This window comes from Aphis gossypii, chromosome 3 (genome assembly GCF_020184175.1).
Source record: "Aphis gossypii isolate Hap1 chromosome 3, ASM2018417v2, whole genome shotgun sequence".
Classification (NCBI taxonomy): domain Eukaryota; kingdom Metazoa; phylum Arthropoda; class Insecta; order Hemiptera; family Aphididae; genus Aphis; species Aphis gossypii.
In genome coordinates, this window is record NC_065532.1 from 28,942,945 (window position 1) to 28,965,800 (window position 22,856).

At 25.5% G+C, this 22,856-nt stretch overlaps 3 protein-coding genes across 11 annotated transcripts; 1 reads left to right on the forward strand and 2 right to left on the reverse strand.

The window, feature by feature from the left end:
* Positions 1–1,632: 1,632 nt before the first annotated feature.
* On the reverse strand, positions 1,633–11,606 carry LOC114127694 (heat shock factor protein). Of its 4 annotated transcripts, none has more exons than XM_027992017.2 (12): positions 11,098–11,606; positions 10,827–11,030; positions 10,585–10,690; positions 9,569–9,705; positions 9,302–9,496; positions 5,977–6,117; positions 5,796–5,905; positions 5,291–5,722; positions 3,010–3,093; positions 2,382–2,484; positions 2,254–2,320; positions 1,633–1,992 (listed from the first exon to the last, which is right to left on the reverse strand). In XM_027992017.2, the coding sequence occupies exons 2-12, from the start codon at positions 10,935–10,937 to the stop codon at positions 1,763–1,765; spliced, it is 1,716 nt and encodes a 571-aa protein (XP_027847818.1). In that variant the 5' UTR covers positions 10,938–11,030; positions 11,098–11,606; the 3' UTR covers positions 1,633–1,762. The 4 variants fall into 4 exon arrangements, with proteins under 4 accessions (XP_027847818.1, XP_027847817.1, XP_027847816.1 ...); XM_027992016.2 differs by having other exon boundaries at positions 2,944–3,093; positions 11,229–11,603; XM_027992015.2 differs by having other exon boundaries at positions 2,944–3,093; positions 11,098–11,602.
* Positions 11,607–11,942: 336 nt separating this feature from the next.
* On the reverse strand, positions 11,943–16,261 carry LOC114127665 (thymidylate kinase). Of its 5 annotated transcripts, none has more exons than XM_050202462.1 (3): positions 16,100–16,240; positions 14,635–14,768; positions 11,943–13,300 (listed from the first exon to the last, which is right to left on the reverse strand). In XM_050202462.1, exon 3 carries the CDS (start codon positions 13,286–13,288, stop codon positions 12,650–12,652), a length of 639 nt encoding a protein of 212 aa, XP_050058419.1. In that variant the 5' UTR covers positions 13,289–13,300; positions 14,635–14,768; positions 16,100–16,240; the 3' UTR covers positions 11,943–12,649. The 5 variants fall into 5 exon arrangements, with proteins under 5 accessions (XP_050058419.1, XP_050058418.1, XP_027847778.1 ...); XM_050202461.1 differs by lacking the exon at positions 16,100–16,240 and adding an exon at positions 15,842–15,952; XM_027991977.2 differs by lacking the exon at positions 14,635–14,768 and having other exon boundaries at positions 16,100–16,261.
* Positions 16,262–16,387: 126 nt separating this feature from the next.
* Positions 16,388–22,852, forward strand: LOC114127664 (FAS-associated factor 1). 2 transcript variants are annotated; one of them, XM_027991973.2, is made up of 14 exons: positions 16,388–16,864; positions 16,954–17,022; positions 17,102–17,309; positions 17,808–17,991; positions 18,065–18,362; positions 19,370–19,568; positions 19,725–19,870; positions 20,016–20,170; positions 20,239–20,375; positions 20,448–20,610; positions 21,548–21,644; positions 21,704–21,835; positions 22,513–22,590; positions 22,662–22,852. In XM_027991973.2, exons 1-14 carry the CDS (start codon positions 16,829–16,831, stop codon positions 22,740–22,742), a joined length of 1,983 nt encoding a protein of 660 aa, XP_027847774.1. In that variant the 5' UTR covers positions 16,388–16,828; the 3' UTR covers positions 22,743–22,852. The 2 variants fall into 2 exon arrangements, with proteins under 2 accessions (XP_027847774.1, XP_027847775.1); XM_027991974.2 differs by having other exon boundaries at positions 19,373–19,568.
* Positions 22,853–22,856: the final 4 nt, after the last annotated feature.

The window sequence follows — 22,856 nt, forward strand, 5'->3', positions numbered from 1 at the left end:
TCTAGTTATAATACAACATATAAGGTTCCGTTGATAAAACATTAATCAAACATGCAAATGATAATAAATTAGTTATAATAATCTGCTCACAACGAACAATTTAAATACAATTAAAATTGCAAAATCAGTAATATTTTCCTATTTTCCATAAATTTGTCATTGAATCATTTCATATTTTATTTATAACTTTTAGAAAAGTAAAGATGATACTTTTATTTTGTCTTATTGATATAATTTATATAACTCAGTTCGCTCAAAATCTAGAAGTAGGTAAAAATAATCAAATTTATTTTTAAATTTTCACGAATTCAGCAATTAATAATTGCAAAATTACGTTTGTTATAATAAGAATTAATTCCTAATAAATTGTGATTAAACAATTTTAAATGAATATTATACTATGTTTATTATTATTTGATAAAAAAATATTTTCAAATATCTTACTTTTGTTTTAACATAGCCACTGAAATGGCTTAACTATTGATACAGAGGCCTATCGATGTAAAAAGATTGTCCAAATTGTTTAAACTAATAAATCTACATAAACAGTTGTCTGCTGTATATACTGTACATGCCTTTTGAACATATTAAGGAGTCAAAGTATTACATTATTAAAAAATATTAAAGTAAATATTTTAATTATTATAGCAAAATTTCAAATTTCAAGTAAAAAATAATTAACATATGAAGCAAACTTCTCAATATCTTCCAATACGTTATTTATTGTTTGTGTTAAGTAAGATTATCATTGGTCAAGTTAAATACTTAATAATTAAGTCATATAAAAAAGTTTGTTTTTACAGTGTATAATTTATATATAATATACAAACTTAACTTTACTGTAACAACTATTTTTAAATAATTATTTATAACAAAACAAAATAGTACTTAAAAATAATATGTACCTATTAATATTTAAAAAATATTTTTTTCTTGTATGAGATGCATTTATTGTTGATTAAAATACTAAATATTTTTCATAAGTCAAAAATATTTAGAATTTTTAATAAATCCATCCAATTAATTTAAACATATTTTTAAACACATCCTACTTGTTAATTGTAATGATAAAATGTTAAAATTTTGATTGTATTAATAATTATATTATTATGTATTAATAATTTTATTTATTGATTAAATATTAAATTAATAATATATTATTGTTGTGTTGGTGCATTTAAATAAATCATATTGTTATTAGACAAATATAGTTATAAACAGAAATATTTATTGATAAATTAAACAAACTAGGAATTAAATATTTGTATGACAACATAATATAACAAGTAATACTATTACCTATTAGTTTTAAACTTATATATTTTACATTATTATATTTCAATAATATAAACATTTTCATTATTCTGAAATCCAAAACAACATAAAAATATAAAATAATTTAAAAAAAAAATTATTATATTTTTGTTAGTTATTAAAATTAGGTAAATTTAAGAAAATAATATGTATGAGTTTACAGGATAAACAATACAAATCAATAACACTAAATTGCATTGTACATGTCAATTTAAATGAAAAAAAAAACCATATTTTATTTAATTGTACTATACATTGTTAACTTAGAGAAGAAATGAAACATAATTTATTTGATAAAAACAAATCTTTAAATCAAAAAAAGATAGGTTTTTTAGAACATAATTTGATCTTAATGACATCAAAATATTAACAAATCAACAAAAAATTACGTATAAATTATGCAAAATATACATATTATATAATTAATCTACAGTTAACTATGTGTAAATTATTTTTCTGTTGAGGATATAGTTGGATAAAGTGATTCAGTGTTTAATAAAGAATCAGTTATAACTGGAGTATTTAATGCATCATTTTCATATGACGAATCAAATGACATGGGAGTATTTGGTATCGTCCAGTCTGCTGAAGCTGTCATTAAATCATTTAGATCATATGTATTTGGGGATAGACATGACACAATTTGATTATCTGGTGTAACATTCAACCCATTTTTTGCTAAAATATAATCAAACCATAAATTATTAACTGTTAAATATTAAAAATATATAAATACATAGAATTATATTTAATTTCAAAAGAAGTACATAGGTATTAATATGAATAATTTCTTATTAAATATGCATTTTATAATCAAATATTAAATGTGAAAAAATGGAAAAGCTAAAAGAACTTAACATTTCACAGACCACAAATATATTTTAACCTAAAAGTATAAATAATTATAAAATTTAATCAAAAATTAGAATCAGTACATACCATCATTAAGTGTCTGTTCTTCTGATGTAATAGGCAAATTTAAATTTGTAGGATCATCATTAATGAACTAAACAAAAATTTTAATTAACTTTCAAAACAATTATTATTGTTAAAAAAAATGTACTTACATTAAGAAACATATTTGCGTCAAATGTGTATTTATCATTTAATCCTTTCAATAAACTTTCCAAGTCAGCTTGAACCAAATCAATTTGTTTAGAAACAGCTTCCCTGCAAAAAAAAAAATTAATAATTTATATTGACCTAACATGATTGCATTATTTTTTTTTTCACTCCTGCACAGAAAGCTGATGCAAGTTGAAATATTGGAAAATGATTATTTCTCCTAGCAGACTGTAAGTCACTGTTAAAATGTATCCAATAAAGTATGTTTTTGTCTAATATAGAATAATAGATAGGTAATTTACTATTATATACAATAGAGTGGTAGATCGAAAACATCAAGTAATTTACAAATAAGATAAAAAATAATTGAATATACAGTCAATCACTCATTACCAATTATTTTACTTGACATTTGAAATGTTAAGGTAAATTAATTAAAAAATAATTTATGTACAAATTAATTAATTTTTCATCCTAAAAATGAAAATTTATTAAAATGTAAATTATAGTTTAGACACTATTTATCATTATCCAAAACAAATTAATATTTAGGCAACACCATACTTTTGCATAACATTGTTAAGAAAATTTGGTGATACAGAACTGCTCCCGTCACACATATTAACTTGCCTAGGTTCTGGATTAGCAAGTTGCATATTATCAGAATTTGAAGTTATTTCATTATTCCATAATTCATCATTATTAGAAATAGTTCTGAAACAAAAAAAAATATATACATAGAAAAAGCTACAACTAAATATTTTAGTATACAATATTCAAATTATATTATCCATAATATTTAATAAAACACAATATTAATTTATTATTACAAAAAGCTTAAACTAGGATTCAGATTTGAAGGCAATAAAATTAATAAAAAAAAGCATTAAAATTATTAAAAAAAAGCAATTACAAAATTTACTAAACAATTGCGATATATTGCTCTACATGGAATGTTTTTACTTGATACTTTGACATCACAAATTTTATAATATAAAATAAAACCATCAGTTGAAAAAATATTTTCACCAAATTTTTTAACATACTTTTTCAATTTAGAATTGTTACTCTGTTTAACTTTCAGCATATTGAAAAACAAAATAAAATAAACGTGGAAAAATTATTAAACAAAAATAATTGTGATCGACAAATGTGGATTGACAAACAGTCTTGAATTTCTTGAATCTACGCATTATAAACATATTTTAATTTACTTTTATAAATATTAAATTAACTGACCATACCAAATACTTGATTAAGTACTTCGCGATATCAATAAATATTGCATATACCTTTTATTATAGAATAGATTCTTTAATCAATGCTAATACTGACTCCTTCAAAAAAATTTTAAACATAACATCCACAATACACCATCTTTACAAGCTCTTATAAATTTGTACCGATAATACATACGTCATGAATAAAACTATCAGATAAATTAAAAATTAAACATATAAAAGGAATTTATAAGTAAAAAAAGGCAAAAAAAAAAAATACATGCAACATCTTAAATATTAAATATAACACATTTTTATAAAAAAATTATTTTTTTATTGTTATTATTAAAAAAAGAAAAAGAAGACATTTGCCATCAAATCCAAACCTTACTTATAACTAACCAGGGAAAACATCTATAATAGGCCTCACAAGTATATAAAAACCAAACTAAAATATTAAAATTACACATTTAGTTTATAAAACTGTGTACCTAGAAAAAATCTAAAACATTAGACTGCATGAACATCATGGCTAACATACTAACATGTTAATCCATTATTTTGACAAATATATTGTCATGAGTAGATATAATAAACAGAGAACAGAGTTCTGAGAAAAAAGTTGGAAATAAAGTATTAGGGGTTAAGACAGAGGTTCCCAAACTTTTTTGCCTCGTAGACCACTTGGCAACTTTTTCTATTGTCGTAGACCCCTAAAATTAAATTTTTACAAATTTATCTATGTTTCAAAACATTGAATATTGATTCGCCTTTTGAGTCAAAGTTTTTGCGAAGAGCAGTTCTTCGTGGATTTCTTGATCCATAAAAAAACAAATATATGCTAATAATATTACCAGGCAAAGTTGATTCATCTAACACCATTGTGTAAATTGTATGGAGAAATAGGTTGTTTGCAAATAATTAATGCATTTTCGACTTATAACACTTGTGGACCCCCTATTTACATATGATGCACTCCCAATTTAAATTTTCATCGACATAGATCCCTTACAGATCAGAATCGACCCCAAGAGGTCGATATAGACCACTTTAGGAACCTGTAGATTAAAAGGATGTGATACCCGCATGTGTTCTCTGTCTTATACACGCGTAACATAGTTATTAAGTGTTTTGCGCGGGACAACATTTATCCTTCAATATTTGTATCAAAATTACCAAATTTTTGAATTGCATTTAGAAGAACTTTACCTATGATGAAGCATTTTAATTTTTTGATAGTGGTAACCAATAATTTTTAATAATTAAATAAAAAAACCTAAAATTCTCCAACCGATAACTTTTTCATTTAATTACTAAAATTATTGGTTATCACTACCAAAAAAATTAAAACACTACATCACAGGTAAAGTTCTTTTCAATGTGATTTAAAATTTTGGGAATTTTGATATAAATATTGAGGGAGTAAAGTTGTCTTGCGCATAACACTTTTTAACCATAATACGCGTGTATAAGACAGAGAAACACATGCGGACATAGCGTCCTCTTAAGCCATGTAACTTAAAGTTGAAAATATTTAAAATATTAACTTATATGCATAAACATAAATAATTAATTAGAAAGAATAATCAAAAATGTACTCTAAGAAAATGTATCAGACCCTATTTAGTATCATTCACTAAAATACTGATACAGAATAACTAATAATAATTATATTGAAAATTCACACTTACACTTCAGGCTCAACAAAATCTATGTCAGGAATAGAAATAACTGGTGGATCATCTCCCATTGGTTCTACTTTAATGACATAAGGTACTGCTGAAGATGTAGATTTTAGGTCTTGAACATTATCAACAATAGTTGTCTTTCTTTTCTTTGAAGGATTAATATCTTTTTTTGTTCTTTTTTTAGATGTTTTATTACTAGTTTTATTTATTTTTGTTTCTGGATTAGATGAAGGAACAGTCACAATAGTTGTTTTTGGTTCTAATAATTCTTCAGTAGGAGATACAGACACTTCTCTGATCAAGTCATCTAATGGTGAATTCATTATAATTTCATTTGGTGCAAATATCTCTTCAACTGTTGAACCACCAGGACTACTTAACATTTGCGAAACACTGCTAGGACTAAGTACCACACCTTCTGGCTCTACTACATCACTATAAAAACAAAATAATAATACTATATTTATTTAGACAAATTTATTTTTTATAATAACTTGAAAAAATTTACTTAAAAATTCCTCCATGAATTTTACCATCTTCATTTGAATTAAGAATATCAGCAGCATCTAATTCATGAATCACAGGTCCTGATGACGTAGATGGTTTATACTTTGGATTCTTTTCCATAATAAAATATATTTTATAAATTTAAAACAAGAATTTTAATTTATATATAAAAAAAAACTTACAGTAAATGTTTCTCCGGAAGTTGCCTTTTCTGATGCCTTATGGTGCATAATAGGGAGAACATACCTAACATTATTTTTTACTTCTCGGCACAGTGTATTATTAGTACTAGGTTGTCTTAAGGTAACTAAAAATTGGATTAACTGCAATTTAAAATATTTATAATAAAAAAACAGTTATTACAAATAATAATAGTAATTAATATTAAGTTTAAAAAAAAATGCGATAAAAGAAATCATGCAAATACGTTAAAAAAAGAAGAACTATTTAAATTTGTATTTATATTAATACTAATAAACTAATTTTAATGAACACAACCCAAAATGTATACATTTAATTGTATATTAATCTATTTGGTAATATTAGTCATAATACTAGTATACTACTATTAGAGGGTTCAGTTAAAAGAATGTCTGTAGTTCATTCCTAAAATAAATATCTGCTATTTAACTATTTAGAAGTGTTTGTTAGAGGTTTCATTACATACAATATACATAATACTATAATTGTATAAAATAAAATAATTTGTATAATGTATTCTACATTCCATTGTACATAAATTTTAATTTATTTGTTTTATTAAATTTGACACATTATCAATAGAAAAATAAAATGCAATCATTGGTTTTATAAAAAAAAATATTAGACTATTATTTTTTGCATGACTGAAAAACGAGGAACAATTCTTATAGTCACCATGTTAGGTAGAATTATATATAAATATATGTATTTATACTATATAATATAATTGTAAATAGAGAAATAAAAATAAATTTTGTTTTATTTTTTTTTTTTTAAATGGGGGGGGGGGTATTACTTTGTATTTTAGTAAATCATGTAATACTTTTGATTTATTTGTATAATTTTTGTAAATTAATCTAGTAAGCCCTCATTTAATGTGTGGAGGTTAGGTTCCTATAAAACACAACGTTAACTGAAAAAACGTTAATCAAAACACTTTCTACGTATACTTTATTGTAATAGGTTCCTGCCAATAAATAACTATTATGTACATATTAATTGTAATTATTTTTTTCAGCATAACTTTTACTTAAGACGGTAGTTGATGTACAATAATGATTAGTAATGTCCACTGCTTGCTCACCAGATTCATAACTTTTATAATTTGAATTTTTGTAAAAAGTTAAAGTTTTCTGATTTTTTTTTTTAAGATTTTCAACCATAGAAGATGAGCCTGGGCATTTTTTGCTATATTAATTATACATTGATAAATATTTAATAGTAATATTATGTATGTATACAAAAACTGTATAGTCATAGCAAAAATGTCTTTAGACAACTGTCTATCGATAAAATGAAAAATGATTACGGAGTACATATTACCCAAAATAAATAAATAAAAGTATCTATATATAATAATTAATAAGTATGTCAATCAAAACAATAACATTTTTATCTGAAAAAGTTTGATGAACATATGTATTAAAAACAATATTACACTGAAATTGTTGCAGTGTTAAATAAAAACGAGAACTTAAACTTCTACAACGCTAAATGAGGCGATAATCAATGAGGACTTACTGTACATATTATAACTATAAATAATTTGTATTATAAAACATACATAACAAATATAATTAGAATTTTATTCTGTCAAAAAAGATTATTATTATACTGTACTTATCAGTCATACAGGTTAGTTCTTTTATCATTGAACATTCATTATTTTGAAAAATGTTGACTTTTTTCAATTTTTATAATTTCATGATCTTCTAAAACTATATGATATTTTCATTTTTGCACCCTTACACTTAATATGAAAACTACCCTAACCTAACCTAACTTTTGATTTTCTAATGGTAACCTACCTATACTTAAAATGTCATAAAATAATAGTGATATTTTTTTTATGAATTTTAATGTTAAAATTATTATTTTTCTTTTAACTGTTAGCGAGTTCTAGCTCCTCAAGATGGATGATTTTATGTTTTCAAGTATTCATCCCACAGATAGTTACGGCTGTATCTAAATTCAATATGACAAAATGTTATTATATGTTGGAGGTAGTAACTACAAGTACAAAGTACATCACTATATCGAATGATAATGGATAACAAATTTATTACATATATGAAAATGAGTCATAGTCATAACCATAAATCCAAAAAGTCATATTTTGCAATAGCAATATAGCTAAAATATATATAAGTTAATGTTCAAAATAGCTCAAGCATATTTTTAAATTTATTATTCTTAATCTTCTTAATCTGTAGTAATATTATTACTTATAAGTTATAAAGATACAAATGAACACAATCAGTTTTATAGCTGGGTTATCCAATATTCTATAAGAGATATAATAATAAAATAGGTGGATTAAATTACAACCACAATATTTGACAGCAACAGTGTATGTTTTATAGGTTTTTGCATATTATACAAGTTGGAATCGTGGTTTAAATCATTTACTTAGCACATTACCCAGCACTTTGGAACTTATAGAAAGGTTCAAACAAGAACAGACTAACACAGAAATGAAAATAAAGTTATACATAAGAGGACAAAACTTCACAATAGAAAAAAAAGAATAAAAAAATATATATATACCTATATCAAGATACTGTATTAAAAATTAAAAAAAAAAAACAATATTGTTAACTATTTTAATGGCTGTAAATTTATTACTACAAGTAAAATTATACTGTTTTACACTTATGTATCACTATGGGTCACTATATTATCTGTATAATAATAACAATTCTGAAATAATATACTTTAGCTGTTTTGAACATTCGCTGTTAAGTGTTTTAGCTATTTTAGCATTCGCTTATTTGTTTTTACAAATTTGACGTGATACTCATGAAAATATGTACCTATTGGCTATTATTATTATTTATTCCTTATGTAACTACTGGTCTTCAAAAAAAAAAGAATTATTTTAAAAACCGAAAACAATCCAACTTTAAAAAGCTAACATATTAATGAAAAATAATTATTTGAACATTAAAATTCATAAAAAAAATAGCCCTATTAATTTAGTACATTTTTAGTATAGGTTGACATTTGAAAATCAAAAGCTGATAGAGGTTTTACAATTAAATGAGGGTGAAAAAATAAAAGCATGAAAAAAAATATTTTGAAAAAAAAAAGTTAAAAAGTCAATATTTGATGAAATAATGAGTGTTCAATTATAAAAGAATCACCCTATATATATACAATATTTTTTTTCTTCTCTATTTTAAAGAATAAAAAACATAATTACAAAAATATTATATATCTTTTAAAATGTTACATACTATAAGTATAATAACTAAAAAAATAATTATTATTAACTAATGTATAAACCAATAAGACATTAATTCAAACCTGGTTGAGAATTCGTTGTTGTTTCATATGCTTTTGTCGAATAACTGCTAGTTCACGCCACAAACACTCATTTTCATGTTTCATAGCAGTAAATTTGGAATCAAGCATCTTATTTTTGTCTTTAACTGAGTTAACTTCTTTCAACAGTGTACTTATTGTTTCAATTGAATCAATATCGGTTTTTATGCCTTGATGCTATTATATTGATAAATTAAAATTAAAATATTAAACATTTTGTGCTTATAACTTAAAACAATATTTACTCACCAATTTTTCCCCTCGCTTTTGCTTAATTGACAACAATAAACAAGGATGTTCTTTCATGAAATATGGATGAGCATATTCACAAGATGTTCCATGATTAGATGTGTGATCAACATCAGATATTCTTTTGCTAAAACCATCTAAAATAAAAATAAATAAAAAATACACTATTATACTTTAAAACATAAGTGCTGCAAAAATTCCTTTTGTTTTTTTTATTGATCTAAAATTGGAATCTCGTTATTTTGAAATCTTACCACATTAAATAAAAATAATTCAAAAAACTATTAAATTTAAGTTGTTATAAAAAAATCTATTCTTAAAAAGTATTTTTTAAGATAGGTATTTTAGTAGGTTGTAAATTTATACAAGTGCTATTTTGTATTATATTAAAGTAAACTCAGGTAGTTAGTTTCAGCATAAAGCAACGACAATAGATATGGCCAATGTTCATAAAATACGACACTATTAGATCTCACTTCATCATTTCAACAACTGCCTAACTTGCATTTCATAGCTTAGCATAAAAAAGATATTTTTTGGTTGACCAATGTAAATGAAAATGGATAATGACTAAAATAGGTTGCTATTTTAATTTACTTTTAAATTAAACAGTGTATATATAACTAATAAGGAAAAATATAAACAGTAGAATATCAAGAATTTGAATCGTTTGGGGGGGAAAAATATATTTATATTTTATTGTACAATAAATCAAAAATTTCGTCTTATAGAAAATATATAAAATATATAGGTATTGTAAGATGGGCCAAAGCATACTTTTGAGTTAACAAAACTTAGACTTATTGAGGTTCGAGTTATCGAGGTTCCACTGTATACTTGAAATTTAGATATAAATATATTATTGTAACTAAGTTTTTAGGTAATTTTCTTAATATAGTAACTAGATGGAAAATTATTATTATTAGTGTTAGCATTACTAGGTACTATAAAATTTAATCTATTTTACTTCAAACACATTGGATATTTATAATAATAATAATAATTAATTAACTTACATATGTGTAACTGTCGTACAAAACTCATAAAGTTATTATGCTTGAAATATCTTGGTAGAACCTTACAGAATTCTACAGGATTGTTAATTATAAAACTGTCACCATCCTACAAAAGAAAAATAATATATAAGTACTCATACGTTTTAATACAGGTTTTAACATAAGACACAATTACTAGGACAAAGTAATAAATTTTGTAATAGGTGCCTAAAAATTATTTAGAAAAATAAATCAAAATATACCTCGCTCCATGTAATCACATTGTCGGTTTCTTTACTGCAGACCAATGTCCAAAGCTTCCTTAAAAATAAAGAAATCCTTTGGTCGTTCGCAGGATTGTCATCTGGCATCATTTCTTTTACGACGAACCGTGAGTATATTAAAACACAACGATTGGAGAATTTGACACCATCAATATCGTCAAATTATCGAACTTTCAAATAAACCTACGTAAAATAAACATGTAATAATTATTAGGTACCTCTAAGTGTTATTAGTAAATAATAATAATACCTATATAATTTCCGTAAGTCGTAACATAAAATGTATATTATTGAACTGAATACTGATATGGTGATACCCCAGTTCTCACAAAGTGATAAGAATAAAAATTCTTTTAATTTTTCTAATTCAATACTACCAACCTGAAAAAGTAAAAATCCCAACAACCTTCCCGCAGCTGTGATCCCGCAGGGCACAGATCATTGCTGTTATTTTTTGTTTTCCTCTTTCTAACTTTCTGTAATCTGTGGTTTTCCTACAGTTCTGTACTTCTGTAGAATTAGTGAATTACTAACGATAGGTTGAAAAAATTAATAAATATATTAAATATAATATACTAAGATATATATATTGTTCTGTGGATATACCTATCTTAGTCCCTGAAAATAATATCTAACTGTGTAATTTGAGCTTGAAATTACTGTAATAAAATTATATACATTCATATTTTTGAGATTTCTTGATTTTTATAAGGATGCTAAATTTTTATAAGTAACATAAAAAGAGCCAAACACAAAAACCAATTTCAATTAAAAATTCTAGTTTTCCATTAATTTATTTTTCCCAATTATTTTAAAAAATCATGAGCGTTTTATTTATTTCCTACCAAATTATTCTAACTATATATCTTTTATTACCTTGTTTTATATGTTTATTTAACAATAAAAAAAATGTCTTTAGTAAGGGTTTCCAAAAATTGGTTAGTGCTCACAAACCAACATGCAGTAATGCGATAATTAGAAGTAGTTATTATTTATCAACCATAAAACCCAATACTTTTTAACTATCAAAGTATTAAATTAAACCTAAAAAGGATAAAATCAGTAATTATTTGCCAATGTATAATTAACATCGAGTAATCAGCAGTTAACATTTATTTCTTGTCTATGCGTATTAAACAAAACAGCGATATCATGCGTCTTTAAGACATTTAGAAGAAATGATTACAGGAATGAATACAAACGAAAGTTTAAAGAACCTTGTACATAACGTATTATGTATAGTGTATACCAATGGTCTCTAGTATAAACTATGAAAAACAATCAGGTGTTCCTGATTATAATTGGATCATTGTTAATGGTATATGTTATAATGTATTATCAAACTAAAAATAATATATAACCAAATAACAATGATTTTAAGTTATTGGAGTTTGAATGGTTATAGACTTTGGTGGTTACTAAATGATAAGTAAATGAACACTTAATTGCTCAGTGCTTCACAAAATTTTATTAGATATGTCAACAAATAAATAAATTATTTGACATTTACTCAATATTAAATAGTGTACATAATAAAATGTTATTTTTTAAATAAAATAATAGATACCTAATTTATCTAAAATTAAAAGTTAAATTATAAATAAGTAGATAATACATTAATTTCATTCATAAAAACTTAAACTAAATCAAAGTAACTTTATAGCATTTAATTAATAAATTATTAAATACATAATAAGGGGAATGATGATTATTTTTGAAAAAGAAAAATTATATATATATATATTGATTTATAACATAAAACATTAACTATATTCATAGTTTTAGTATTGGTAACATTCATTTTATTGCAAAACTAAATCATCTAATTCTTGATTTTTAACTGTATCTATAGTTTTTAAAACTTGCTCTAAAAGAGTGTTTGTTAAAATTGACACATCTTGAGCTGCATCTACTTGAATAAAATTATCGTTTTTAAATTTATCATAATTTATATCAACTTTATGTTGAAATTCAATATTTTCATATCTTTCATCACCAAAACCTGACCGTTTAGCCATTTCTCCAGTAGATAATTTTAAAAACATTACTATATCTGGTTTGGGTAAACCATTTTCTGGACCACAACACCATTTGAAATCCACACATTGTTTGGCACTTGTAAAAACTACACCAGAATACGAGTAACGATCCACAATTAATGTTACGCCAGCCTCAATTTGCTTACGAATTTCTGGTTCTAGTTCCCAACGATTAGCAGTGAAAAGTAAATGTACTGATCTATCTGGTAACTCTATTTTCCTTGATAAGTAATCATTGATTAATGAACCAATAGGAGTAGATCGATCTGGAAACGATATTTTTTTTGCTGGTATTTTCATATTATTTAATGCTTCAACTAATTTTGCACATTGAGTGGTTTTTCCAGATCTATCACATCCTTCCAAAACAATTAATGCGCCTCGCATAGCAGATTTTGTCATTTTGTTAAATTACTGTAGAAAAATAAAACAAATCAAGTTACACCTCGAGTTATACAAAACATATTTAAATTATATAAGATATATTTTATGATAGCATAATGTGGTAATTAAAAAAAGACAAGCATTATCTTTTATTTTTAAAATATATCAGTAGGTACCAATCCAATAAAAATTCTCATGAATATAAAATAATCTATTCAAATTTAGTATCATAACTATTATTTACAAATATTAAAAACCCAACATTTTTAAATTTATGAATGTAACTTAAATTTAGCATTAAAATAATTTTTAGGTATTTGGTAAATATTAAGTCATAATATAAAATTGTTTATCATAAGAAGTTATTCATTTTTAAAAAAATTTCTAAATTATACTTTAAGGAAAGTAAAGAAATTGTTTCTTTTGTCATCAGTGATGACTCATCACTGTCTTACAAAGGTGCAATATGGCTAATTTATGTTGAACTACAGTTCTGTACATTTTAATATTAGAATGAAATAAAATTTTATCAATTTTAAAAACTATCATACACATATTAACATACACTGTCTGCTGTTTAAAATTATATTTATTTATAAAATAAATATATATTCCTCCATTTTACATGAATATACAATTTATAGATTAGATTTAATTTACAAATAGTACATATTATGCAAAATAAACTTTAAGCTATTAAGTTTAAAAAGTATGTATTAGAAAAGAGAGGCATTGATGCCTAACGAGTTCATTACGCAAGTAGTTGGTAGTGAAAATTGAAATATAAAATAGAATATAAAAGTATGTAAGTAGTACGTAAAATATTGTAATTTAAAATTTTTGTATAACACTTAAAATAGAAAAATCAATAAAATATCTAAGTACAGTTCAGTTCATCATTAAAACTAACAAAACAAAACATAAACTGCTGAAAGTAGATTTCTTATGTTGTACATTTGTAAAATTGACTCTTAAGAAGACCTACATGTAAATTGTAACTTCTCAGTACCTATCATGCATTTAAAACATTTTAAATTTGAATTCAATAGATAAACTTTGTGTTATAGAATATCTCATAGGTATGACTTAATTAATAATTTAATTTTAAAGTAACTTATAAGTTACAACCTTACAACTGTAAAATATTACAATTTTAAAAATGTTATAACTAACTTTAAAATTGTAATTTTAATAAAAGTAATAAAGCATATGAGATGAGCTTGCCTAAATACTATTTTTACCACTAAATTTGATAATTAACTATATTATTAAAACTAACTACACGAAATTGATTACCTAGTGAAACCATCATAGTACCTATCATGTAAATAATAAATTAATAATTAATGAGGCAATAATATTACCAAAATTATCCGGCGACAGTCGACAAGTGACAACGAGACGGTGGAAAGGTTATCTTAACACAGGATTGTCAGAATTTGCATAAAATGAAATGACGAATATCGGTGAAATTGCAATAGGAATACCGTAATAAAATCTACACAAGATTAAAGAAATTTGACTGATTTTAATTTAATATTGTTCTCTACAATTCAGTTTAAGTGAAAACAGACGAATAATAAATGGTAACAGTAAGTTAAAATTAATAACTAACAAGATACGAGTTAAATACTTGTAACTGAAATACTGAGGTGTAGGTACTAGATTTATCATAATTCATAAAGTAATATTTTATTTTGTTCTATGAGTGGCTGTGGCATACAATTTGGCGCGAAATCATTAAAATAATAACAATAAAGAATGATAATATTAAATTACATTGATAACACTACTTTTGGTTAGGTTAATGTTTATAGTGTTTTCTGATTTCTGGACTCTGGTTCTGGTATTTACTATTATTTGACATTTGTTGAGACTGTTGAGAAATTGACAACTTAAGAAGTTAAGAATCATTACAAAATAGATCTATTTGTCACATAGATTTATATAATATTATTATTCTGTATAGTTTTAAGTTTATTCTATATGTTGGTGATTTGTAATGATTCTCAACAGTCCACAAATGCCAAATAGATCTATTTTGTCATGTTGAGAATTACGTTTACGAGTTTATGACCACGGACTATGATATATCTTAGATTTTAACTAAAATTCAAAAGCTCATAATATAAGCATGTCTTAAAAGATGTTTAAGGCACGTAACTTAAAAGAAAATAATGATACACATTGGTATAGACAACCGTTTAAAATAACTTGTGCGAATTCTAACATAATTGTAAATGACACAAATGAAGACTTGTTAATGATTGTTTTGATTGAATACATATGGTAGAACTCGATTTTCGGATTTGCACAGATAAAACTTTAAGTGTAAACTTGCTATGCTAAGCAATGGCTTGCATAATTTACAATTAGCACCGAACAAATTAATATTTATAACTTTTATTTTTTAGCAACACGTCCACATAAAATAAAAAAATATTTTTTATTATTATCCTTACTATGAAGTATTTTATGTTACCACCCAAGCACCATTTATTTAATCTATTTAACTTGTTATTGTAGGTATCTCAGAGCCCAGTAACCCACAAAGGCACAAAATAATAATACCGTGCTAGAAGCGATAGTTGATATTTTGATAACGAAGTTTAATCGTTTCGACGAGTCTTGTACCATCACAACCATCACCTATTCCGAGTTCTAACAGCCTGCACGCAGCACTGGCCAGTGGCCACTGACATAGTGACATGAGCAACAGGGGATACCACTATACCAGTGGTAAAGTAAGTAAAGTTGTGTAACCGTAATACCACTAGGCAGTTGTAGTAGGCACTAACCATTAACCAACACGAAATGGGAAATACGTACTATATGGTACTATAATAACATCAATAACAGATGGTACCAGCAGCAGCAGCTGTTGTCGGGTTTCTCTTTTTAACCAACGGCGACGAGCGACTCGTCACGAGTCTACGGACTACGACTATCGGACAATAACATTACTATACGTACTGTAAACTATAATATTATAATATATATATAGCGATAGCGTAACAAATAACAATACGGATCAACGCTACGACCGCCCTCACGCACCCACCCATCACTCCCACCGAATGTAAAGTACAATCACTTTATAATCTTTATACTACATAGTGACAAGTCATGGTTAATGCATGATGGTGGAGGTCCCGCACCGCCGTTAAACAGCTGACCTAAGCCGTTGTTTCCGATGTTCCCGTTGTGTGTCGTGTGTGCGCCGCAGCCCCGCGACTCTAGCCATAGTCTCGACCGAATCCCGATACTACGAATGTGTCCGCGAGTTGCAAGTGTAATGATATAATACTATAATAATAATATCGTCGTAGAGTGCTATATAGAGTATAAATTACAACTCGCGTCTCGCAGTGCGTCTTACCGTTACTCATCGTTTCGTCCGTTTATCGCACAAGTGATATTAACGTCCCAATTTTGTTTGCGCGTTACGGTGCCCATCACTAGTAGTAGGTACCAGCCTCAGTAATATATCCGTCATGTCTAACTAATCCGTCTGGTGGTTTTTTCGTTTTATCGACGCCACTTCTATCGTCACGCAACATGGACGACAAAGACGGCATTATAGCCGATTTTCAGGTAATAATAATCATGATAATATATTCTAGTCCGTGGGGGACAAAAGACTCCCATCGACCTCCTTCTAACATTGTTGTCTTGTACTATAGGCCATTACTGGTATCGACAACGCAGGCGAAGCATTGATGCACTTGTCGAATTTTAATTGGGACTTGCTGGTAATTGCAAAAACTTTTGTTTTAAACATGGTATTTGCCTTAACTTTGCTAAATCATCTGTAAATCTGTTACTTTTCAGGCCGCTGTCCAACATGTCACACCTAAGCACACTCAACACTTGCCGTCTGAAGGACGCAGTACTGAACTAAGCGCACCAGCTGTAACGGTTGCAGATGATTTTATGAATATGATTGCATCAACGTCAAAGCATCGTTTAATTACTATTGAAATTGAACAAAATGGTCGTATAATTGCCATATTAACACTCAGCGATAGTTCAACAATTGGTAATATCCTATTCATTTTTGTTTATAAATGAATTTTATTTATTACTTTATTGTAAAATCATTCTGTTTATAAATCTTTTGTAGGTGTAGGTAAACTGTTGTTTAAAATAATAAAAAAATCAAAATAAAATCTGAAAAAAGTTGTAAATATACAATTGTTGCTAAATTCTTAATTATTTTATAATTTAAAATGTATCTATATTCTTTGTTTTATATTGAGTGACTTTCATCTATAAATACATTACTTGATTCACTATCAAAGCTAACAATTAATGAGACAATACTTTATATACTTTGTAGGTAACAGACCTTTATTGGTTTTCTACTTCAACATAATATAATATCTTATTTCTTGTATTTTTAATTTCACTCTACTTTAATTAATCAAGTTCTTCAATTTGTACATCTTTGAATTTTTAAATTAAATTGTACCTATCATGTTTTAAATATTACATATTAAATAATTTAACCTACTTAATTAGTATTATTTTTGTTTAGATGATTTAAAAACATTGCTCTATGGTAAAAGTAGCATTCCATGTTGCCTACAAAAATTTAGTGGATGGCCAAATAATCAACATCCTTCCAATAAAGATACACTTTCCAAACTTAATCTTCCAGATAGATTTAAGCTAAATCTTAACACTGGCGATGAAGATTTAAATCAAGAACTAAATGGAAGGTATAATATTTATTAAATATTTTGATTATATTATCTAGTTAATTTTATATTTTTTCTTATTACTTTTTAAAAGAGCTAATTTGCGAATGTTCACTTTAAACATAACAATGGAGGCTACAACCTCAAGTGATTATCAAGTTTATAAATTGTCATTTTCATCCGATCAGACTGTTGCACAAGTGAAAGAAGTTGTTGCTAACTTGACTAAATTGCCTATAAGTAATCAACAATGGTTAGGTTGGCCACATTTTGTTACTCCTGCTACAACTTTGGAAGAATCTCATATTAATTACCCAGTACATGATTTTAAATTGAAACCATCAAACTCAATACTTAAACATACCAGAAGAAGATACAACACAAGATTAAATGTAAGTATTTTTTGTATTATTATGTAGCCTATAATGAACTATAGCACTGGTTTATGATTGCCCCCTGTCAAAAACTATTAAAAATGTATTTTCTTGTCATTAATTTTTAAATATTAGTATTTATATCATGGTGTTTATTTTATTTCTCATAACATTTTTAATAAACAATTTAATGTATTTGGTATACAAAAAAACTAACAAATTAAATAAAAATGATACATATGCTCTTTTTTAAAAAAAAAAAATGATAAACATCTGAAATGTATTGTCGATCAAAGGTTACTGACTTTGTCGTGTACATTATACGAATTTTATTTAAACACTTTTTAATACTTTTAACTTGCTTAAATTGTTTGAAAAAAATGTGTGGGTTGATTGATTTTTTGATATCCTAAAGAAATATGTATTTCTCAATATGTAAAGATGTGCTATAATAGTTGTCTTATTATCTGACAAACTATTTAAATGATAATACTGTTTTTTAGTGTAAGACATAATTACACCATTATACCAAGTTATATAATGACCACTGTTGTAGTTTGATTTATCATTAAGAGGACGTTTTACCAGCATGTGTCGTCTCCATCTTACAAACATACAACTTAATAAATTTCATTTCATGTGAACAAGGACCACTCAAACTGTAGTCTAAAGCAATTAAATTTTCTCACTTTAAAAAGGAGATTTTAGATTGTCCAACTCTTTTTACTTTCTCATTATCAGAACTACAAAAAAAGTTATTCAAGGTTTGACACACAAAAATAATGGATGATAAGAATTTATTTTGTAGTTCTATCATCTAAAAACTAAAAATGATGTAAACAGTTTAAAATCTCTACTTTATAGTGTAAAAATTTGGTTGCTTAACTTGGATTACAGCATTAGTAGTTCTTGCCCACATGAAACTGTTTTTATTATGTTGTACATTTGTAAGACAGAGACAGCATCCACATGATGATGCTTTTTCTTAATCGTTTTGAAAGAATTATAAAAAAATTTTATTGAAGCAGTCTGTTGTTGATATGGAAACAAGTGATTCTCCTATGCCTTCATCATCTACTTCTTCATCGTCCACATCTTCATCATCTTCTGAAGAAGATCCTTTTGAAGATGCAGCAGAATCATTAAGTGGTATTGATGATGATGATGATGATGTAGATACTATGTTCATGGATACCGAGTTACCTACTCGTATCCGTCCATTAAGTAAGTTTTATCAAAAGAGCCATAAAAGCTATATACATTTTTTATTTTTATTAATATTATATTGATTAAAAGGAAAAATTCTTAATACCACAAACTTTCCTGCTATATAATGTATTTTAATATCTTTAATAATTAATTGTATTATAAATTATTTAGTTGCTGAAGATACTGAAGATGAACTTGCCGGTGTCATTCAATTTATTGATGAATTTCAAAATCGTTATGGTGATATGAGACCTCAGTTTTTTTTGGGAACGCTTGATCAAGCTATCAAAATTGCATGTTTTAAACCTGCTAAAGATGTAAGTTTCATTATTTTTATTATGATTTAAGGCAAAAATTTAGTATATAATCAATTACCATCGAATTATATTTTACTAAAAAAAATAGCTTTATTTCTATAAAAATATAAACTAATATCAATAATTTTGAATGTATTTATCTTAGAAACGTTTATTAGCTGTATACTTGCACCACGATCGGAGTGTGTTATCAAATGTATTTTGCACACAACTATTATGTTTTGAATCAGTCGTGCAGTATCTCAATACAAATTTTTTAGTATGGGGATGGGATATGACACATCCATCTAACAGAAATAGGTAAGTTGTAATATTAACTTAAACTCATTATATAATTACAATTTTTTTTATTATTATTTTTTGCTTAGAATATTACAATCAGCGGCTCTATCACTGGGGGCAATGGCCGAAATAACTTTGAGAGCTATTGACATTAACAGGCTTCCAGCTTTAGTGTTATTTACGCGTAATCGGTCAAACACAGAAATATTGTCAGTTATAAACGGTAATACTTCATCAAAGTTCATTCTATAATTTGTAATTTGAATTACTAAAATCCTTATCATAAATTTTATAGGAGATTGTAATATAAGTGAATTACTATCGAGCCTTATAAATGCTCAAGAAATGTTTGCTATGCAACAGCAAGTGGAAATTAAAGAAGAAGGCGAACGTAATATGCGAGAAATGATTAAAGTAGAACAAGATGAAGCCTATCAACAATCATTGGCTATTGATCGGTAATTTCTACAGCTTTAAAGGATGCTACACCTACATTTGTTGTTTTCTTCTTTGAAGTGTATAACAATAAATATACATTTAGTAGTTCACATTTAATTTTATTAGTAACAATCTATTTTGAAACTTTACAGTAAGAACACATTATCTGTGTACGTATATTAATTATTTTTTAGTTCAATTTTTTAATAAGTTATGGTCATTTTTAATTTCTCTATTTTATACATGCTAATTCTCTAAAAAATTGAACTATCATAAATAATCAACATACAGACACACATAATGTTCTTATTTTAAAGTTTTACAATAAGTTAATTTTTAAATTAACAAATTTGAATTGCTGAATGTATATTTGCTATGTTACACCCTTGAAAGACATTGTGTCCTTTTAAAAGGATGTTATATCCATGTGTATTGTCTTTATCTTACTTATGTACAATATGACAAACTTGTGTTCAAAAAAATCCATTTTGTGCTTTTAGTTCTAGTATTAAGTAACCATTATTTAACTTAGAGATAAGGATATTTTCTTGAACATCTCATGAGATTTTATCAATAACATTTCTAAGTTATTATATTCTACTCAGTTCACATAACTCATCTTTGAATAAAATTATTTAAAAATCAATAAAAGCTTTTGTGATATCTTACACATATAATATACTTACCTTTAATTTGATAATAATATTAACTAATATTAAGACTAATGGCATAAAATGAATCCTCATGCTATATACTAGTAACACTGAAACAACACTTGTAGGTATAATGTCCTCTTAATTTTTTATTATTGTTATAGTAATCGTAATTAGTAGTTACAATATTTATTGTTTTTAAACTTAAGTCTAACTTGTGGTATGTAGATTTTTATTTCTGTCTTATAAGTCTTAAATACTATTTATAATACTTGATTTAACAAACAAATTGATATAATTCTAGAGCTAAAGAAGAAACAAGAAGAGTTCAAGAAATGGAAGAAAAGGCAATTCGATCTCAAATTGAAAGTCAAGAAAGACAAGTTGCTGCAGAAAAAGAAGTATTACTGTAATATAAAATTTATAAATATATTTATTAACATAAATTTGTTTTATCTAGGCTATTCGACAACGTATTGTTGCATCTCTTCCAGCAGAACCAGAACCTGGTGATCAAGTTGCAAAAATCAGATTTAGACTTCCTCTTGGAAAGTTTTTAGAACGACGGTTTATGGCATCAGATAATTTACAAGTAAACTATTATACTCATGCTTAATATTTTTTCATTTCATTTTAGTTTATTTTATTATTGAACAAATAATGTGTTTACACATTTATTATGACTGACCCTGAATATATTTTTATTTATTTTATGGAATAAAATTCCAATTCCAATTTAAATATAACAGTGGTACAGAAAATCAGTGTAAATTTAACATACATACAATAATATTTAACATATACAATTATGACAAATAGTTTAAAGTAACATTTTTTTTTTTTAATAATATATAAAGATAATTATGAGTTAAGAATAAAAAAATAATTTAATATAACTAAGAAACAATATTCATCGATAAAATTACAATGTACTAGGCGTACTACAATAATTCATACTGCAGTCACAAATCGTAATTGTGAAGAAAAATGTTTAAAAGATGTATATTTTCAGATATTGATAAATAAGAACAATTTAAAATTTTATCATAGTTAAATGTTTTCAATTTTTTTAAATCTAACTAACAATTTCAGTTTTAATTATTATTAAGTAATTTAAGCTAATTTCTCTCTCAATCTCTTTAGACAATAATGTACTGTATGTTTTAATTTTAAGACTGAACTGAATCTACCTTTTAAAAACTAAGATAAACCTTATTCATAAATTGTAAAGTATAAATATAAATATTGAATAGCAAGTTAATATTTTAGGTGTTGTTTGACTATTTATATATAAATGGCTTCAGTCAAGAAGAGTTCAAAGTAATTTCTAGTTGGCCTAGAAGAGATGTAAGTAAAAATAATTATACTTTTTTTTGATTAATATTGTTATTAAATAATTAATTTTTTGGTTCTTATAGTTAACAACACTAGGTGTAACTCAAACCATGAAAGAATTAAATCTATATCCTCAAGAAACTTTAACTCTTGAAGAACGATAATTCTTTGTATGTAAATGCATGAATGTATAAATTTACACAAATAAGATTTTTTTTTTTTGTCTAAAACATATAGAATATTGTTTTTATTATTAAAAATTATGATTGTATGCTACT